A 17,542-nucleotide genomic window follows, 5' to 3' on the forward strand; every position below is an offset into this window, starting at 1 on the left:
GGAAGCATGGTTTGTTGAAGAATGAGGATAGGATGAAAGGATAAGATGTCTTTAGTTATGAGATAACACGGATGGCAGGAGCTACTCGCCATTCAGTGCCGACCATAACTGCCTCGACCTCAGTACAGCCGTGTTGGAGTCTGGAGATCCTGACTTGGGACTTTCCACTCCGCTGTACATACAGCCGAGCACTCTTTTTTTTTTTTTTTTTTTCTTCACACACACACACACACACACACACACACTGTATTTTATTTTGACAAGAGATAAATAAACTGACACCGAGCATTGTAAATGGATGACCACAACAAAAGCAACAATGATTGCAATTACCAAACATGAAACACACTCATACTATGTCATAATATTGACATTCAGTCCAGTAATCCTCCACTGTAACAGCTCCTTTACTTTGCAGTGAAAATTGATTTGTGTATTTTTTGCCTCTTGAGTCCTTGTGGGATTTTTTTTAAAATTCAAACAGAAAGTCACAAGAATTATAATCATCCTCATCAGTTCACTCAGTCCCATGTAATTAATTTTTTTTCATCTTGATCTTTCGTTAAAACTTATGAATTCATCAGTTTTCCATTAGAGTTCTGAAAATGCTTATTCATTCAGTTCAGCAGTAGAGTCAGTTGCCAGAAACCTGTACTTGTCAGAGTCTTTTCCATGAATTCCTTGAAGATGAAACCCTTTTATAGGAACATATTTGCAAAAGCATCAGAGCACACCCAGAACTGTCTGTAAATGACAAAAGACTTAAAAATGACCACGGTTAAAGATTTGATGAAAGTTCATAATAATGCAATTGACAAGGAAATTTAGTTATTTCTGAGATATACATTTTACGAGCACTCATTTGAATAGTGCTCCTGAGGGCTCCAGAGCACAACAGAAGAAAAGGCAGCGAACAGAGTTGTTCCAAAGCAGACATTCGTTTTTCTTCCTGCTACCTACCCAGACGCTCAGAATAAGAACTCTGCGCTGTTCGCTGTGAGACACCATGGACAGCTCTTCAGGCGCTGCCCTGTTGCCCAGCGTGCTGACTGTCCCGAAGCCTCCCCCCAGCCAGTTAGGCGGGGGAGGCAGGGGGTGGTCCTGACACCCTTCTTGGGTACCTATCAATACCCAGCCCCCTAAGCTTTTCCCCTGAGTCCCTCCCCGTGGTTGGTAAGCTCTGAAAAGCCCACGAGAGGGGCCCGGGGAGGCGGCATCCTCCCACTCCCGGCATCCTCAGCGGTGGGACCTGCAGCTGCAGCTTTGGGAACACGCCGCCCGAGGAGAAGGTCGCTGCGCGTGGAGGTAGCGGGCAGCTCACGGCTACCTGGCCAGCAGGGAAGCTCAGAGGCGGCAAGACCTCCCCCCGACTCCCCGCCCTTCCCCGCGAGGGGCGGGCCTTCCGCCCCCGGCCGCGGCGCCATGCGGAAGAGATGGGCCTGCTGGAGCGGAAGTGACGCTTCGTGCGGCTGTGGCGGCGGCGGAGGCTGCGGAAGAAGGAGGAGGAGGAGCCGGAGGAAGAGGTGAGCCGGCCGGCTGGTGGGGGGGCGGGGAGCGGCAGCGGCCAGACGCACCGGCTGTGGGGCGCGCGGGCCGGCGCTTCCTGAAGCAGTCTCCACCTTCGCATCCTGGGCGGGAGCGGTGAGGGGCGACCGCGGGCAGCCAGGTACTGGAGGGCAGGCGGGGTGGTTGGGAGACCACCGGTTGTGCGGGGCGCCGCGTCGGGCGGGGAGCAGAGGTGACAGCGGCTGTCACCCTGCCCGCGGGAAAGGCACCGAGTCGGTTTGGGCGCCTAGTCATCTCTTCTGGCGTATAATGGAGGGATCGGGCTGCTCCGCACTTCTGTCCCCCTGGGAAGCAGCCGCTTTCCGGGCGGTCGACTGCCGGGAAACCCCGAGGAGCCTCGGTCCGGTCCATGTCCCGACTCGTGACTCTTTCCGGGTGGCCATTCATATCTACTGGCTACTGGCTGCTGCCTGCGGACCCCTCAGCCGGCGGTGCCCTGGCGCTGGGCTGGAGGCGGCGGTAACCTGTACCGCTGCTCTTGCCCTTCACCGCCGCCCCCGGGAGAGCCCGATGTGTCGGATAATCCTTTCCCTTCTCTCGCCCCCTAAGGCGCTTTGAATCAGCCTTGTTAACCTTCCTTCGCACCTACCTCTTCTTGCCCCGCAGAGCATCGGCTTGAAGTTTCCGAATCGTTTCCCTTTCAACGTAGTTGACAAATTCTGAAGCAGGAAGCTGATAAACAACTCCGAGCGAAATACGCTCAAAATGTTTCCTTTTGGTAAACATTAAGTAAAGGGGAAACTCATCTTCACCAAACCGTTCATGGACTTGGAGTGATAAAACCCTGTCTTGCCTTGCTGTGAGAATTGGTAGCTTTTTCCTCTTGCTTTTCAGTAAAATTAAGTGACGACTTATCTTTTGGAATCAACCATTCTCTCCCCAAGCTCCCCCCCCCTTTTTTTTACCACCCCACCCCCCATCAAAACCTGGCAGGGAGGGACTTCTGGATGCCTTGCTGCAGAAGGAAACATTAGCTTCGTTTGCTTTGCTTTGCTTGGTTTTCACAGGGCTGCCTCGGAAGAAAGGAGAATGGCGTTCAGCAAAGGATTTCGGATCTATCACAAATTGGATCCTCCACCTTTCAGCCTCATAGTGGAAACTAGACATAAGGAAGAATGTCTCATGTTCGAGTCCGGGGCTGTAGCTGTGCTCTGTAAGTCACCTCTCACAGCCCAGCTGATCAGGGTCTGTTTTGCTTGAAGTACTTCAGATTCAACCATTTTTTAAAGAAGACTCTGATATGCTTTTATTTCCTTTTAACCAGACCTTATTTTCTTTCAAACTTTTCTTTTCTTTTCTTCCCCCACTGCAGGTTTTTGTTGGGGCTGGGGAAGATGCAGGTTTTGGTACAGATTTTTGCTTTCTTGGGTTCTTCTGCTGCTTCTCAAAGTAAATCTTTCTTTCCAAAAAATTATGGTTGCAATGTATATCCTATCACATAAACCTGTAAAATGGCTTGCTTGACATTTTTTGCTGTAATGAGCAGCATTTCTTATAGGTTAGTTGTAGTCATGGACTATAAGAGTATTTATTTAATATTGTTGGAGGATTTTATGGTGAGGCACTTACATTTTCATTAAGAGGATTGTAAACAACCTTCAAAATTTCATGTAAGGTAGGTGATTGATTTCATATTGTTTCAGAAACTACTCTGATACTTTATTTTAAAGAAAAGGACTGCTGCAGCACAAGAAAAATAGTAGATTAGTAAGGCTTGGGTTATTTTGTGGGCAGATGGATGAAATTAAAACGAAAAAGATGAATTTGAACATTACACTTGGTAATATAAGATTTCGTCTGGTAACCTCAATTTGGGATTATTTCAGAGGCTCTCTCGTGGTAACGACTGGTTCTATATTATGCTTTTGTTATGTAGGATCAGTTTAGTTATTGGTCATATTTTTTAAAATGAAAAATACCATTTGAAAGGCCTACTTCACAACTGTAAGCCCCTAAAGATCTTGAACTGTTAAACTTTCTCCGTATTCAGTAGTGAAGGACAGAAGACCCTAATCTCTGCATACAGAAGACTGACGTACAGAATATTAATATCAGTTCAACCCGATTGAGCTTAGTACTCTGAAATAGCAAAATTTTATCCTGATTGGGGAAAAGGATAGTGACATAATGAAAAGCCTTAAGCAGAGAACAATGTATAAGAAATATGTATTTCTTGGTACATATGGTAACATGGTTTGAGTGAACAGGAAGAGGCTATCTGTGTTCTAAGAAACGAGTGTTAGTGATATGGGTGATATTCAGTCAGACTTAATTCGTTTACTGATCCATTGTTATTTATGCTTAAATCAACTAAAATATCACTTGCTACAATGTTAATGTTGCAAAGCATGTTTCTTCATGCTACAAATATTATTCTTATACTGATGAATTCTATCTAGATGAAACTATCTGGGGGGGGAAAAGGTTTGTTTTAGCATGTGAAACCCTTTTCAGCTGCTTGCTTTTTTTGGTGATTTCCTGATTTGTCTAAATTCTAAATGTTTCTCTAATTGTGATTACTGGTAATAATGGGAAGTCAAATTTTCAGCTACAAAGTTTGTATTACCTATAGTTATTAGGGTTATTGCTATACTTTACTCCAAGGTCAGGAAGCCTAAGGATAATCCTACTTCCAAACCTCCAGCAGTCCTCTCTTTTATGCCAAATAATGGTTTAAAAAAACAAAACAACACAACTCCCCAAACCATCCATTTTGGCATTAACATTTATTTTAAGAAAAATAATCTTAAAAACATTGTCTTAACTATTTACTAACTCTTTTTATTTTCATTAGATTTAGACTATATAAGTAATTCTTTTCAGGAGAAAAAAACTGTGAATGTTGCCTCTCTCTCTCTCATAAATGGATATATATCTCTTGGGTATGTCATTAGCTTTTCTACTAATTAGCTTTTCTATGTCAGTAGCTTTTCTACTGTAAACTTTAATATTTAAGAGCTAACAGAGCTTTTTATAAATTAGTTGACTTGTAAAATTAATTTGACATTCAGGTCAGAATGATACCAAGGTGTGTATTGTGCTGTAGAATGTTCATTTTTAAAACCTTCACATTTTTTCAGTGCCTGTTGTATTCAGGGAGCTGTGCTTGGAAAATACTGAGGTGTTCTGTTTATCTTCACCGATCTCAGCCCTTTGAATTTCAATGCATCTTGCATCTTAATCTATCAGAAGAATCTCCTAAAATCATTTTTGATATTACAACCAAATGTAACCCTATTTTTCAGTAAGATTAAGTTCAGACTCCTCAGCCTGTCAATCGAGGCCTGCCATCATTTGGTGCCACGCTGTTGGTTCAGTGTTGATCTCCTTTAAGGGAGACTGGTGTTTCCTCAGTGCTCTCCCAAAGTAGCGTGCTTTTTCCAACTGTCATCATGCTGTCCCTCTTCCTCCAAGACTGCTAGAATGCTTTTTTCTGCCTTTCCAGTCGAAGCCTGTCAGTTCCAGCTTGAGTCTTCTTCCTTCATGAGAATCTGCCCCTCCAGCTCACTCTTGTCTCTTCCTTCCCTTCATTTAGTGGAACTTAGTCTGTATTACAAGATGAATGCTTTTTATATGCTGCGTTTGTTGTTCTCTACGTGCTTGTATGCAGGTGTTTTTCTTGAACGTACATGGTGAGAGTGACCCTAGCAGGACTCAGTTTCATGTACCCAAAGTTTGTGACTTCTACAGGCTTCAGTTGCCTGGATTTAAAGTTTAAACAATTAGACATCTTAGGCAATATAGATCGTTAAGGATTGACAATCACTTAATTTTCTTGGCTTAGGCCAGAAGTGCCATGAGATAACCAATATGAAATGTCATTTTTCCTATTATTAGCACATATTAAAAAATAGGGTGCAAGTGAAAATAAACTCAGCTCATGGATCCTCTTAGGACCCAAGTATCCACTAATCAATCAAGCCTTAGAATTCTGTCTTAATGTTGATAAAGATGTTAAATAAGTCATGATGCTATGACTTAATCAATCAATGAATCAGTGATTTTCAGCCCTGTGTGCACATTATAATTATCTGGGAAGGTTTTTACAAATACTGATGCCTGGGCTCCAGCCCCCCAGAGGTCCTGATATAATTAGATTGGGATGACCATTTCTGAGCATGGTTTATCTAGGCCTTTCTATGATAGATTATGGCATAGCTTTTTTGGCTTGCAGACGCCATCCAAAATAACCATGTTTCCAGAATTTCAATGCTGTTACTGTCTACTGTGGGGTCCGTAATGAGTTTCCTTGAAACCCTCAGCCTGAACCAAGTGCTGATGTTCCCGTAGCACGTTTAGTCTAGTGCTTTTCACAGAACGGGGAACTGTGTTCAGGTTTCTGCGTCTGGATGCTTCACTCCTTGAGGAAAAGGCCCAGGTCTCAGTAATCTTTATATCCCTAGTGCTTAGTTCAGTGTCTTACTCATATTGCAGAATAAATGATTATTAAATAAGTGGCATGGGGGGAAGACTAACCTAATGTAGATTATAGTATTCTATGTTTGTAGTGCAGTATTCTGTGTTTGAAAGTGTGGTACCTTTTCATATAAAATATATTTTCTATCTTTTAAAGAATTGCTGTTTGACCGAACTGCTGATATGAAACACATACGTTACACATTGTTTGGATTTGTTACTGAAAAATTCTCTTGGAAATAACTATTAACCACATCATTAAGGTTTTTCTGAAATGCCAATTAAAATGTGTGTGATGAATGTTCTTCATAACTGCCATAAGTACTGTTAACAATTTGTTTTAAAATTACTTTTCTTTAGATGGAAAATAATTTTATCGATTTCTTTCATTGCATTTATTTATTAAAAAAAACCTTTGGACTTCCCTGGCAGTCCAGTGGTTAAGACTCCACATTTCCACTGCATGGGGCACGGGTTTGATCCCTGGTTGGGGAACTAAGATCCCACATGCCTCGAGGCACGGCCAAAAATGAAAAAAAAATAATAATAAAAAAACCTTCTGAAACGTTCTTAGATAATAGTTAATATGTTTTTTAGTCACATGCCCATTTTTAGTGTTACTCATTTTTGAAAATTACTAGTCCAGAGAAATGTTCAGTTGAACCAAAAATTTGATGTCTGTGGAGCAGTGACTCAGTGGAGCAAGTGGACTCTCTGTGACCGGTATACTGCGTCTGAACAAGCATAAGCACAAGAGCGATGGTCAGCAAGTTGTAACACTGCACCCTTCTTCTTGGAAAGTAATTTTTTAAGAGATAAAGGAAGACGTCTATCAGTTTTGTGTTGAGTTCAGTTTTCCTCCACTTTGTACAGTTAGACACATGAAAAGACCATCACAAGGGACGGACAAGTAGCCAGTCAGACATGCTTTAAATTCACAGGCTATCTCATTATTCTACAACCCATCTCATGCTTTAGTAAAGGTAAATAATTTGCTTTATAATTGTATGCTAAATAGAAGATGGAGTAAAGGGAAGGTCAGCACATCGGAAATGGAGGAGGATGTGCGGGTCACATAGATAGTGAGCGTAACTTCTGTATTAAGCGTAAGAGAGAAGTTTATAAAGGGCATTGGCAATGAACTCTTTGTTGCAGCTGTTTTCCAAGTAATGTAAATACTTTTTCCTGTGATTATGTATAGCCTTGGAATGGCGCCTTTTAACTAACCCCTATGTGTTTGATTTTCAATGGTTTTTTATATTCAGATGTATATATGGTGCTCACTTTTAGGATCAGCAGTGTTGCCCATTCATGCTGCGTAGCTGTATCATAGCCTTACTAGTTGTGTGTGGTTGGTTGACCCTCTGGGTATACAAGTGTTAGTCTGAGTGGCGTCTTACTCATTTGTTCGTAAGTGAATGATTGTGCATGTGTTGTATGTCATAGTATGTCGTCACATAAAAGGGAGGGAGCAAATAACCATTACATTAAGATAATATTGGACCAAATGACTTACTTGCTCTAAACAGTTTCTTGGACCCCTTAACCTGTCTTCAGAAGTTGCATAGAGTTACAGTAGTGTGTAAATTAAGTATTGTGAAGTTATGGATCACCTGTTTAAAAGATGGGGATGTACGGTGTTCGTGTAAATTCCTAACTCTTAAAATGAGAGCTTTTGTTCTTTTGGGTGTCACATGCTGGTATGGTAGGAAGGATTAATTGCTTTTATCTGTCTAGTGGTAAGATTATCTTCAGGCTTTAACTCTGGACCTGGTTTTACCCCAAGTTGTCCGTCTAAGTGTCTTTGTCTACCTAATTTGTTTTCTTTTATCGTGGAAACCTGAGCTGTAAAACAGAGGGATAAAATTCTGGAGCTCTTTGTCACACAATGTGAAGTGTCTTGCCTTTTCTATGAAACTGCACACGGTAAAGGAGTCATACGTGCCATTTACTGGAAGTTGCTCTGCTAGTCACAACATTAAGCCAGAGGGGCCTAAGCTTTCTCATTTCATGGCACCCTTGGGGGCTTATTAAGTTTTTAACAGCACCCCTAAGCCACCGTTCTGTTCATTAAATAGTTAGTTCCAAACAATAAATATTTATGTCCTAACAACCTTTAGTAGCTGTTTGGAAAAACTATTGCAAAGAAATTGAAAATAATTTATTTTCTTCATAAATAGCCACAGTTAGCCACTTACGGTATGGGATTGCCTGTTGAGCACTGAACAGCTTTTCAGACCTTTGCACCAGATTGAAAAGCACTGCCCTCATTGCCTGTTCCACGTTGATTTTGGAGCAGTACTTGTTTTTTTTTAATCTCAGCAACCACTGAAAACCCAGCTTCACTAAGATCTGATGTCTGATGTCATAAAGGAAAGTACTGCAATCAAATGTTAAAACTCTGAACTACCCCAAGCTAATAGTTTGGGCAGTGTCCAGCATGTGTTGAATATCTCTGTGTTTCTTTCCATTTAAAATATCCCTTGTCTCTCCTGAGAGTTTGCTGAAGTGTCCCAGAGCATCTCAGCATACAGTTTAGACTGGCATTAGACATGCTTTATTTCATTTAATTCTGTGGGTTGTACTTTTATCCACATTTCGCAGATGTGGAAACTGAGGCTTGGAGAGATTAAATAACTTCTCCAATGACATAGTCTTACCATTTGCTTTTTCACTGTAATTATTATTTACACTTTTGTTAGGGTGGTGGTTATTATTTGGGGGGTTGAGGAATGAAGAGCAAAAAGAAAGGAATGCCAGTAGACTTTAAAGTTGAGTGAAATGGTAAGCATTTTCTAATGAGGGAAGTATTAAACTTGCTGTGTTTTTACCTACAAACTGTTAATATCTAAGAGGGAAACATGGTTTGATTTAGCATTAGGTAATTAGAAACTTTATGTTTTAACTTTGCCAGGCCAAGTTAAATGTCAGGTTTTAGAATTTTAGATGAGGAGTGTAGTAGGTGGTGATGACAAGCAGTGTGCATAGTTTTTTGTTTGTTCGTTTTAATTGCCAAGTGCTACTAGTCAGCACGATTGCCCTTTAGATAAGTTGCAGTATCTTATCTCTTTTTAAGAAAAAATTTCAAGTTGAGGAAGGAAGTGCCTTTTTTATAGTTGACTTTTTCTGTGCAGAAAAATGAAATTTAGACTTGTTATATATCACTTTATGTTAGGGTTGCAAAAATTCATTTTCTTTTTGTAAGTTTTGGAATGTTCATATTTAATAGAAAAGAAAATAAATAGCAACTTAAATATCCACACTTAAAAAAAAAATCAACCTTACTCCTCTATCCTGGGCAGCAGGATTAGCCTGATAACGTAGGGCCAGTGGTAGTTCCTAAGTGCTTTCATTTCTTTACCACTTAAGTGTGCTATGAGGAAATAAAAGGTGAAGGCAAAAAATTTCTCTCTCACTGAACAGTAAAGCCTTGTTATGTGACTTCTTATTATATGATTTCAGGTCTCTCAGATGTTCTAAAATGTCCTTAAAATATAACTAGGCCAGGAATGTAACAGGATACTTGCTTCTGAGCATGATGGTGTAACAGGATCTGTATTTGCCCTCCCACCTTAAATAACAACAACAAAAAAACGAACAAAAAAATGTGAAACAATTTTCAGCCCTTGAACAATAGGCATCACAAGACACTGATCCCTGAGAGAAAGGAAACAAATGAGGGGAGCCTTGCAGTTGCTGCCTTGAGAGCTTCCAGGCTACAGCAGCAGCAGGATGAACCTAGACAAAGCCTGGCAGTCTCCCTGAGTTGAGGAGATAGAGTAGGGGCTTCGGCGAAATGCGATTATCTAGAATTCTCAGGACTAAATACCAGAAAAATACTAGATACTAAATACCAAATACCATAAATACTAAATACCATCTAGAATTCTCAGGACTAAATACCAGAAAAGGTATAACTGCACAGAGCTCCTGAGATGTGTAGTGGATTCCACTTGAGACATCACCTGAGTTCTGATTGGTGCCAGTGTATGAGGAAGCTATCAAGGCAGGAAAGAACCACCAAAGAGGAGCAGGCAGAAAAATTCCTGGAGCTCAGGGCTGGGAATAGTTCATGCTCCAAACAGCCAGAATGGAGAAAACTGGTAATACTCGGGGGATTGGGTTGAAGACTCAGAGAAGGGTGTATTACTTCAGTAGTGGAGCCAAGTAGCTCTAGACCACATGCTGCTCTGGTCCTGCCTGACAGAGCTTCAAAGCAAGACCCAAAGGGGTCAAACTGTTTCCAAATAATTTCCAAATAACTCAACTGTATCTCAGAATAAAGATTAAGACTGTTCATAGGAATACAAAATGTATATACATATATCCAGCGTTCAACCCTGCCAATTTCACAATGTCTGACATTCAGTTAAAAATTACCATGCATGAAAAGAAGCAGGAAAATATACCCTATAATGAGGAGAAAAGTCAATCTGTAGAAAAAGATGCTCAAATTAATAAAAACATTAAAACAGCTATTATAAATATAGTCCATATGTTCAGGAACACAGGAAAGAATGAGCATCTTAAGGAGAGACATGAAAAATGTAAAGGCCCAAATCAAACTTCCAGAATTGAAAAAAACAATGTCTGAAATGAAAAAAATACACTGATGGGGATTAATAGATTAGACTCTGCAGGATAAATGAGTGGCGAATTTGAAGACAAAATAATAGAAACAACCCAAAATGAAGCACAGAAAAGCAGACTAAAATAGATAAAGAGAGCATCAGAGGGCTGTGGGACAACTTCAAGTGGCCCCATATGTATGTGCAGTTGGAATCCTAGAAGGAAGGGGGTGGAGCAGGAAAATATTTGAAGAAATAATGGCTGACAAGTTTCCAAAATTGATGAAAACTATAAATCCACGGATCCAAGAAGCTAAATGAACCCCAAGCAGAAGAACCACGAAGAGAAAGAACTACACCCAAATATGTGATCAAATTGCTTAAAACCGGTGACGCAGAGAAAAATGCTAAAAACAGCCCAGGAAAGAAAGAAAAAAAGATATACATGTAGAAGAAGGAAGATCCAAATCATGATAGACTTCTTCAGAAACAGTCCAAGCCAGATGAGAAAGAGCTAGATCTTTAATGTACTGAAATGGAAAAAAAACAACAACAACCCTGAAACTGCCCACCTAGAATTCTGTACCCAGTCACAAACAAAGATGATGTAAAGACTTTCAGATGTTCCGAAGCTTAAAAAAAAATGAGCCAGTTATATGAGTAGCAATTTAAATAGTATTGCTTTTCTTTGCATCTAGTGCCAATACATTCAGAAAATTTGAGGTTGTAAAGTCTGAATCAGTGACATTTTGTTACTTAGTTATGTTTTAACTCTAAGCTTGAAAGAGGTAGAAAGAGTGGAATGGATTAGTGCAATTGGGGTTAGTCTTGTAAGCAGAGTGCCAAAAGGAGGTATATATTTAAAAATTGCGTATCATGTTTTTACTGGTGACAGTTTAAATTTGCTTGAGTTTTTTAACGGTTGTTAATAAGAATTTGTGTTTATCTTTTTCCACTAAAATAGATTTTGCAAGTGAAAGCCATTGTTATTCCTCTGTAATGTTACACAATATAAGCAATGCATTCACATTGGAGTGCATTTCATAGCTAATGAACTAATCAAATTACTGTGAGTACATTTGGCATTTGGAGAGATGCATTAACTCTTCGTGGTCAACTGGACACCTATTTAATTACTCCCTCAGTTCAGGCTGAAAGAATTTATGAGCTCTTTATACTCCTGGATGATTTTAAGATAACTTAGTCAGTTAAAATAAAAAATAAAAAACAAAATACTTCTTATTAAATTATTGACTAAAACATATTGAATGTTATTAAAATACTCGCTTCTTCCCTTTTATTATAGTCTTCTTACATAACTTTATAAAGTTTGTTTGCTTATATAAACTAGGTCTTCGCAATAAATATTTATTATGGGTTATGTTTCATTTTGTTCACTAGTCGACCATAGGATTGCTGTTGTCTGTTGAATACCTTACTGAAAGGTAGATAAACAGCCTCTTAATATCCTGTGGACCCCGTTCGAAGTATAGGCAGGATGAATCTTATTATTTATCTATTATTTTATTTTTTAAATTAAAAAATATATATTTTATTCATTTATTTGGCTGTGCCGGGTCTTAGTTGCGGCACACGGGCTCTTCGTTGCGGCACGTGGATCTTTCAGTTGCGGCATGCATGTGGGATCTAGTTCCCTGACGAGGGATTGAACCCAGGACCCCTGCATTGGGAGCGCGGAGTCTTAACCACTGAACCATCAGGGAAGTCCTGAATCTTATTTTTAAGTAAATTCCTAGCTGGCTGTACATTAGTGCTCGTTAGTGGTCTGTCTTCGTCAACGTTGGGGATATGACTTTGGCCTATCTTGTTTCACAATTTGATTATTTTCTTGGAGAATGGGGTAGCAAGGTTGTTATCAGATTTGTAGATGTTGCAAAGCTGTGTGGGACTGATACAGAGCTGGGTAGAATAATTATTTATTTTGGATGGCACTGTTGAGATCCAATTTTTTTTTTCAAACTGAGAAAATGGGTTAGAACCTACAAAATGAAAATGCCCTCCCCCTTGTTTGAGTTTTGTGTCCATTCCTGAACCAACTACTGTGACTACAGGGATATCAGGTGCTACTTGGGTTGGGCAGATGATTGGCAAAAGAAGGTAGAAATTTCTATGCTTGTTTGAGTTCCCATAAAACCCCACCTGTACCATGGCTACATAGTAAGGGAGGGTGGGCACAGGTACTGGGTTGATGGTCACCTTGACCACTGCCTTCCTTCAGATCTGCTCTCCTTCAGTCTTCCTTATCTCAGGATTGCTCTCCATCCACCTAGCTGCTTAAACCAGAACTTAAGAATCACCCTCTACAGCTCCTTCTCTCTCATTTCACACATTCACTCCATTACCAAGTACAGTCAACTCAACCTCCTAATTTCATTGAGAATCCACGCAGTTCACCGTTTCAGCTGGTTCTACACCAGTCAAGCCACTGCAGTCTCTTTCATGGACCATTATAATAGCCTCCTTAAATGGTCTTCCTGCTTCCACTCCCCCTACCCACTCTCCAGTGTTCTTAAATACACAGTTCAGATCTTATTATTCCCCTGCTTAATACCCTTCAGTGGTTGGTCACTGAACTTAAAATCCAAACTCTTTAAAATGACCTGCAATAAAATCGAGTCCGTCTCCCTCTTCAGTCTTACACTGTACTACTATCTGTTGGTTTCTGTGTTCCAGCCACATTAGCCCTTTTTTTTTTTTTTTTAGTTCTGAATGTATCAAATTCTTTCTGGTCTCAGGGTCTTCACAAAAGCTGTTCCTTCTGCTCAGGATTTTATTTTTAAAGATAAACTTGTTTGCACACGTGGAAAAGTACATAAACGATCAATGTTCAACTTGATGACTTATTACAGAGTGAACATATTCACGTTACCACTACCAGGTCGAGAATAGAACATTATTGCTGTCTCTCTAGAAGATTCTCTCATGTTCCTTTCCAATTATTATTTCCATCATGATCTGCAAAGATAATCACTGTCCTGACTTCTTACCTCATAGATTAGTTTTATCTGGTTTTCAACTTAACATAAATGGAATCATTCAGTATGTATTCGGTTGTGCCCAGCTTCTTTCATTCAGTGTTAAATATGGGAGATCATGCATGTTGTAGTGTATAGCAGTAGTTTATTCATTTTCATTGCTATGTAGTATTCCATTGTATGAATATTCCACTATTCTGTTGACATTTGCTTTATTTCCAATTTTTCCTATTATAAATGACACTAGTATGAATATCCTTTTACATGTCTTTTGGTGCACATACATACATATTTCTGTTGGATATTTTCTTAGGAATGGAATTTCTGGTCGTAGGGTATGTGGATGTTGTCTGGAACACTTTCACTTGCACTCTTAATTTGGCTAACTTCCTGTTTATTCTTCAGGTTTCAACTTAAAGGTCACTTCTGCCGGCAGGCAGGCCTATTCTAACCACTGCCTTCCCCCACAAACGATTTTAGATTAGGTCTTCCTGTTGCAGTCTGTTGGAACTCCATCACTGTACTTAGTATAATTTATAATTTTGCAGGTGTATGATTATATAATGCCTGTCTTCCCAGTGGAAGGTATTGGGGCACTGACTTTTTTTTATTCCTAGAACTTTGCCAGGATCCTGGTATATGGTAGGCATTCAGTAAATCCTTGTTGCACAAATGAGTGAAAGGTTATTTTTATTTTGAAATGTTGCCAAGATTGGGATGTGCAGTTTATATAGAACACTAATTTGGATAGCTGAGTATCTTTCAGCTGGAATTTTAGTTATTTACTAATACAAAGAAAACCTTTTTCCTTTAAAATAATTTTCTCTTTATGTGTGATGAAATGGAAAGCGTCTTTACCACCAGCTGGTTATATGATCTTGGACGAATCACCTAACCTCTAGTCTTTTTCTTCTGAAAATGAGTAACTTGGACTGCACGATCTCAAGGATCCTCTGGCTAGAGGCTCTCTGCTTCTACACCAGAGTGGTACCTGCATGCAAATAAGCTGGCCACAAACTGCGGTGCATGCAACCGCAGGCAAATTGTGTTTCTAGGAAGGTCGTGCTAATTTGTAATCCTGTTTTCATATTCTTACTGGCTTTCTTCAGCTTGGTCTTCTGTATCATCAGCTAAGGAGAGACAGTCTGTTCCCACCTGGAAGGTTTGAGCCACAGCAGAATGTTGACCTTGGATGGCAGGACCTTCAGTGGGTAGCGTAATTATTTAGTTTGAAATATTGTTAATTCATCAGAAGTTAGAGAAATCTGCATTTAAATTTAATCCTCAAAATACCATTTAAGTTTTTAGAGAAATGACTTTTTATTTATCTGAATGTCTTAGATAATAAGTTAATTTTATTTCTTTCCATTCAGATGGTAGAGTTAGCAAGGCACGTGTGACCATCGTGTTGCAATTATCCTATGTTTAATAAGCCTGTATTTTAGAGACACAACTCATGAAAATCAAGAAATAGGTATATGATTATGTTTTCATCTGAATTTCTGTAGCCTAATCTTAGGTTTCTTATCTTAGTTGCCTTAACTTCTCATTTGAGAAGGGCGGTGTAACACCAACAGTGCTGAGTAATGCCAGCCGAGTCATATGACAGAGAGCTAGAAAATAAGCCAATCCAGCAAAAAAAGGTGTTGAGTAATGTGATAGAGAACAATAGGTGTGTTAAATTTTGATAGAGAACAATTGATATATTTATACTCTGTTTTCTGTAGTCTATAAATAGATCGTCTCTATACCTTCTATTTTCATTACTTTCCTGTAGTTTAAATAGGAGACGTAGATTAGGCCTGCCTTCAGTCATGAATTTGTTCAGTTAAAAAACTCTGAAACAGGCACAGAGCTAAAATAATGAGTAAGTTATCTGTATTAAGTTGTGGGATATCACTAGCTTGTGGCTTTATGTAGTTTTAAAGACTTCTTAACTACTTCTGTGATGACAGGTAAAGGTAAGCTTATGATTTTCCAGCTACAAGTTTGACAGAGGAGGATATGAAAGCTAATTTATTTAGGATGAATGTAAGGAAAACATTTGTGACAGAGTATTAGCAATATTTACCCTTCCTGGGCTCTCCATTCTATAATTGCCGAGTCTGCTTCTTTCCCAATTTGTTATATATCTATTATTTGATGAATATATGATAGCCTTGGGAAGAGCAGGCCGTGGGGCCATTCTCAAGGCTGTGGAACTTATTGCTACCTTTCAAGTTTGTAAAAGTCCTAGTGCCCATTGAACTTTTGCCTACTTGGAGGAAAATACCTCTCGGATCACTTAGAATCCCAGTAGCCTGTCCTCTCCCACTGACTGGCCAGGTTATCTTGTCTTCTCTCCTCTCTGAATTTATCCAGGATACCAAAGAATGTTGTCAGAATAAATTTTATCTAGGGAAGTATCAAACAGACATCAAAGAAGAGAGAATAATGTCATTGATTCCCATGTATCTGCCAGCCAACCTCAGCGATTATCACAGACACTTTTTAAAATATATATTTAGTTAGTTATTTATTTATGGCTGTGTTGGGTCTTCCTTGCTGCGCGCGGGCTTTCTCTAGTTGCGGTGAGCAGGGGCTACCCTTCGTTGCGGTGCGCGGGCTTCTCATTGCGGTGGCTCCTCTTCCTGAAGAACATGGGCTCTACGTGCGCAGGCTTCAGTAGTTGTGGCGTGCGGGCTCAGTATTGTGGCTCGCGGGCTCTAGAGCTCAGGCTCAGTAGTTGTGGCACACGGGCTTAGTTGCTCCTCGGCATGTGGTATCTTCCCGGACCAGGGCTCGAACCCGTGTACCCTGCATTGGCAGGTGGATTCTTAACCACTGCGCCACCAGGGAAGCCCAATCACAGACGCTTGTGTTTATCTATATCCCTTATCTGCTATCTCCCCCGTCCGCCACCACTGTTTATTTTGAAGTAAACCCTGGACATCATTTAATTTCATCCATAAATATTTTTTGAGAATAAATGTTTATGGCACCTATTTTATTTTGCTTTAAATTCTTTTCTATGACCTGATTCATATTCATATATTCACTAGGAGTAGATTCAGAGGGCCTTCAGGTGATCAGTTCTAATGACGTGAGGATGTGTTAAAAATATAGCTGCAATTATAAATTTATGCTTACGATAGCTCTGGGTTCTCAGGAAATGCACATTTGCACTAGATTGATGACTAAGATTTAAAGCACGAATGAAAGATAGTGTTGAATGTGACATGAGAAGAAAAGTTTTTCCAGTTAAAATAAGGAAAATGAGGGGGTTAGTTCACTGTTGATACCTGAGGTGTTATAGCTGTAACTTCAGAAGCCAGGCTCTGTCTTACCTTCCGGGCTTAACAAATGAGCTGGAGACATGTGGCCCTCCTTACCTCAGCTGAACTGCTCAAGATCTTGATCGGCTCAGAATGACTCCTACAACGATGGGCTTCTTGGCTATTCCTACCTACCCGTGGTTAGAAATCAGTCACTTGTAAAAAGAAAGGTTTGTTTTTCCTAGCGTTTTGTTTGTTTAATAACAACATGAAAAGGAGGGAAAAAAAAACCCACTTCTCTTTCAAAAAGCAGTCTGTTGCCCTCATGGAAAGCGCGGTAGATAACCTTGAAAGACAGCAGTAACAAGAGAGTGAGTAGCCTGAACTTCCGTATCACCACGTTTCCTGAACTTTCATTTCTGCTCATTGTTTCCTCTGAGCTCTCCACAACCCCTGCCATTTTATACACTCCACAGCCTACACCCTGGTTAGCAGTCATTTAACAGTGCCCATTTTCCCATCCTCACCTTCACACCCCACCGCAGACATGACGTCACTGTGAGGAGCTGTTAAACTTCAATAATGAAGGCATTCAAATGCTGTCAATGGTAAGATAAAATGTTTATCTTTTTATGTATTATTTTATTTATTTATTTATTTTAAAGGTTTTTTTTTTTTTTAATTTAAAAAAATTATTATGACTACTATTTTTGGCTGTGCTGCACGGCTTGTGGGATCTTAG

General features: G+C 39.9%; 1 protein-coding gene across 4 annotated transcripts in view; it reads left to right on the plus strand.

The window, feature by feature from the left end:
• The first annotated feature begins 1,422 nt into the window (after positions 1-1,422).
• SYNJ1 (synaptojanin 1) overlaps positions 1,423-17,542 on the plus strand; it is an 87,595-nt gene continuing 71,475 nt past the window's right edge. For 3 of the 4 annotated variants that reach the window (XM_060098550.1, XM_060098551.1, XM_060098553.1), the window contains exons 1-2: positions 1,423-1,523; positions 2,574-2,719. In XM_060098550.1, the coding sequence (XP_059954533.1) occupies positions 1,423-1,523; positions 2,574-2,719 (247 nt within the window). Of the gene's footprint in view, positions 1,524-1,549; positions 1,667-2,573; positions 2,720-17,542 lie in introns of those variants that run through there. The other variant, XM_060098552.1, reaches the window with a different exon arrangement.

Source organism: Mesoplodon densirostris, chromosome 5 (assembly GCF_025265405.1).
Source record: "Mesoplodon densirostris isolate mMesDen1 chromosome 5, mMesDen1 primary haplotype, whole genome shotgun sequence".
In the NCBI taxonomy this organism is placed as follows: Eukaryota; Metazoa; Chordata; class Mammalia; order Artiodactyla; family Ziphiidae; genus Mesoplodon; species Mesoplodon densirostris.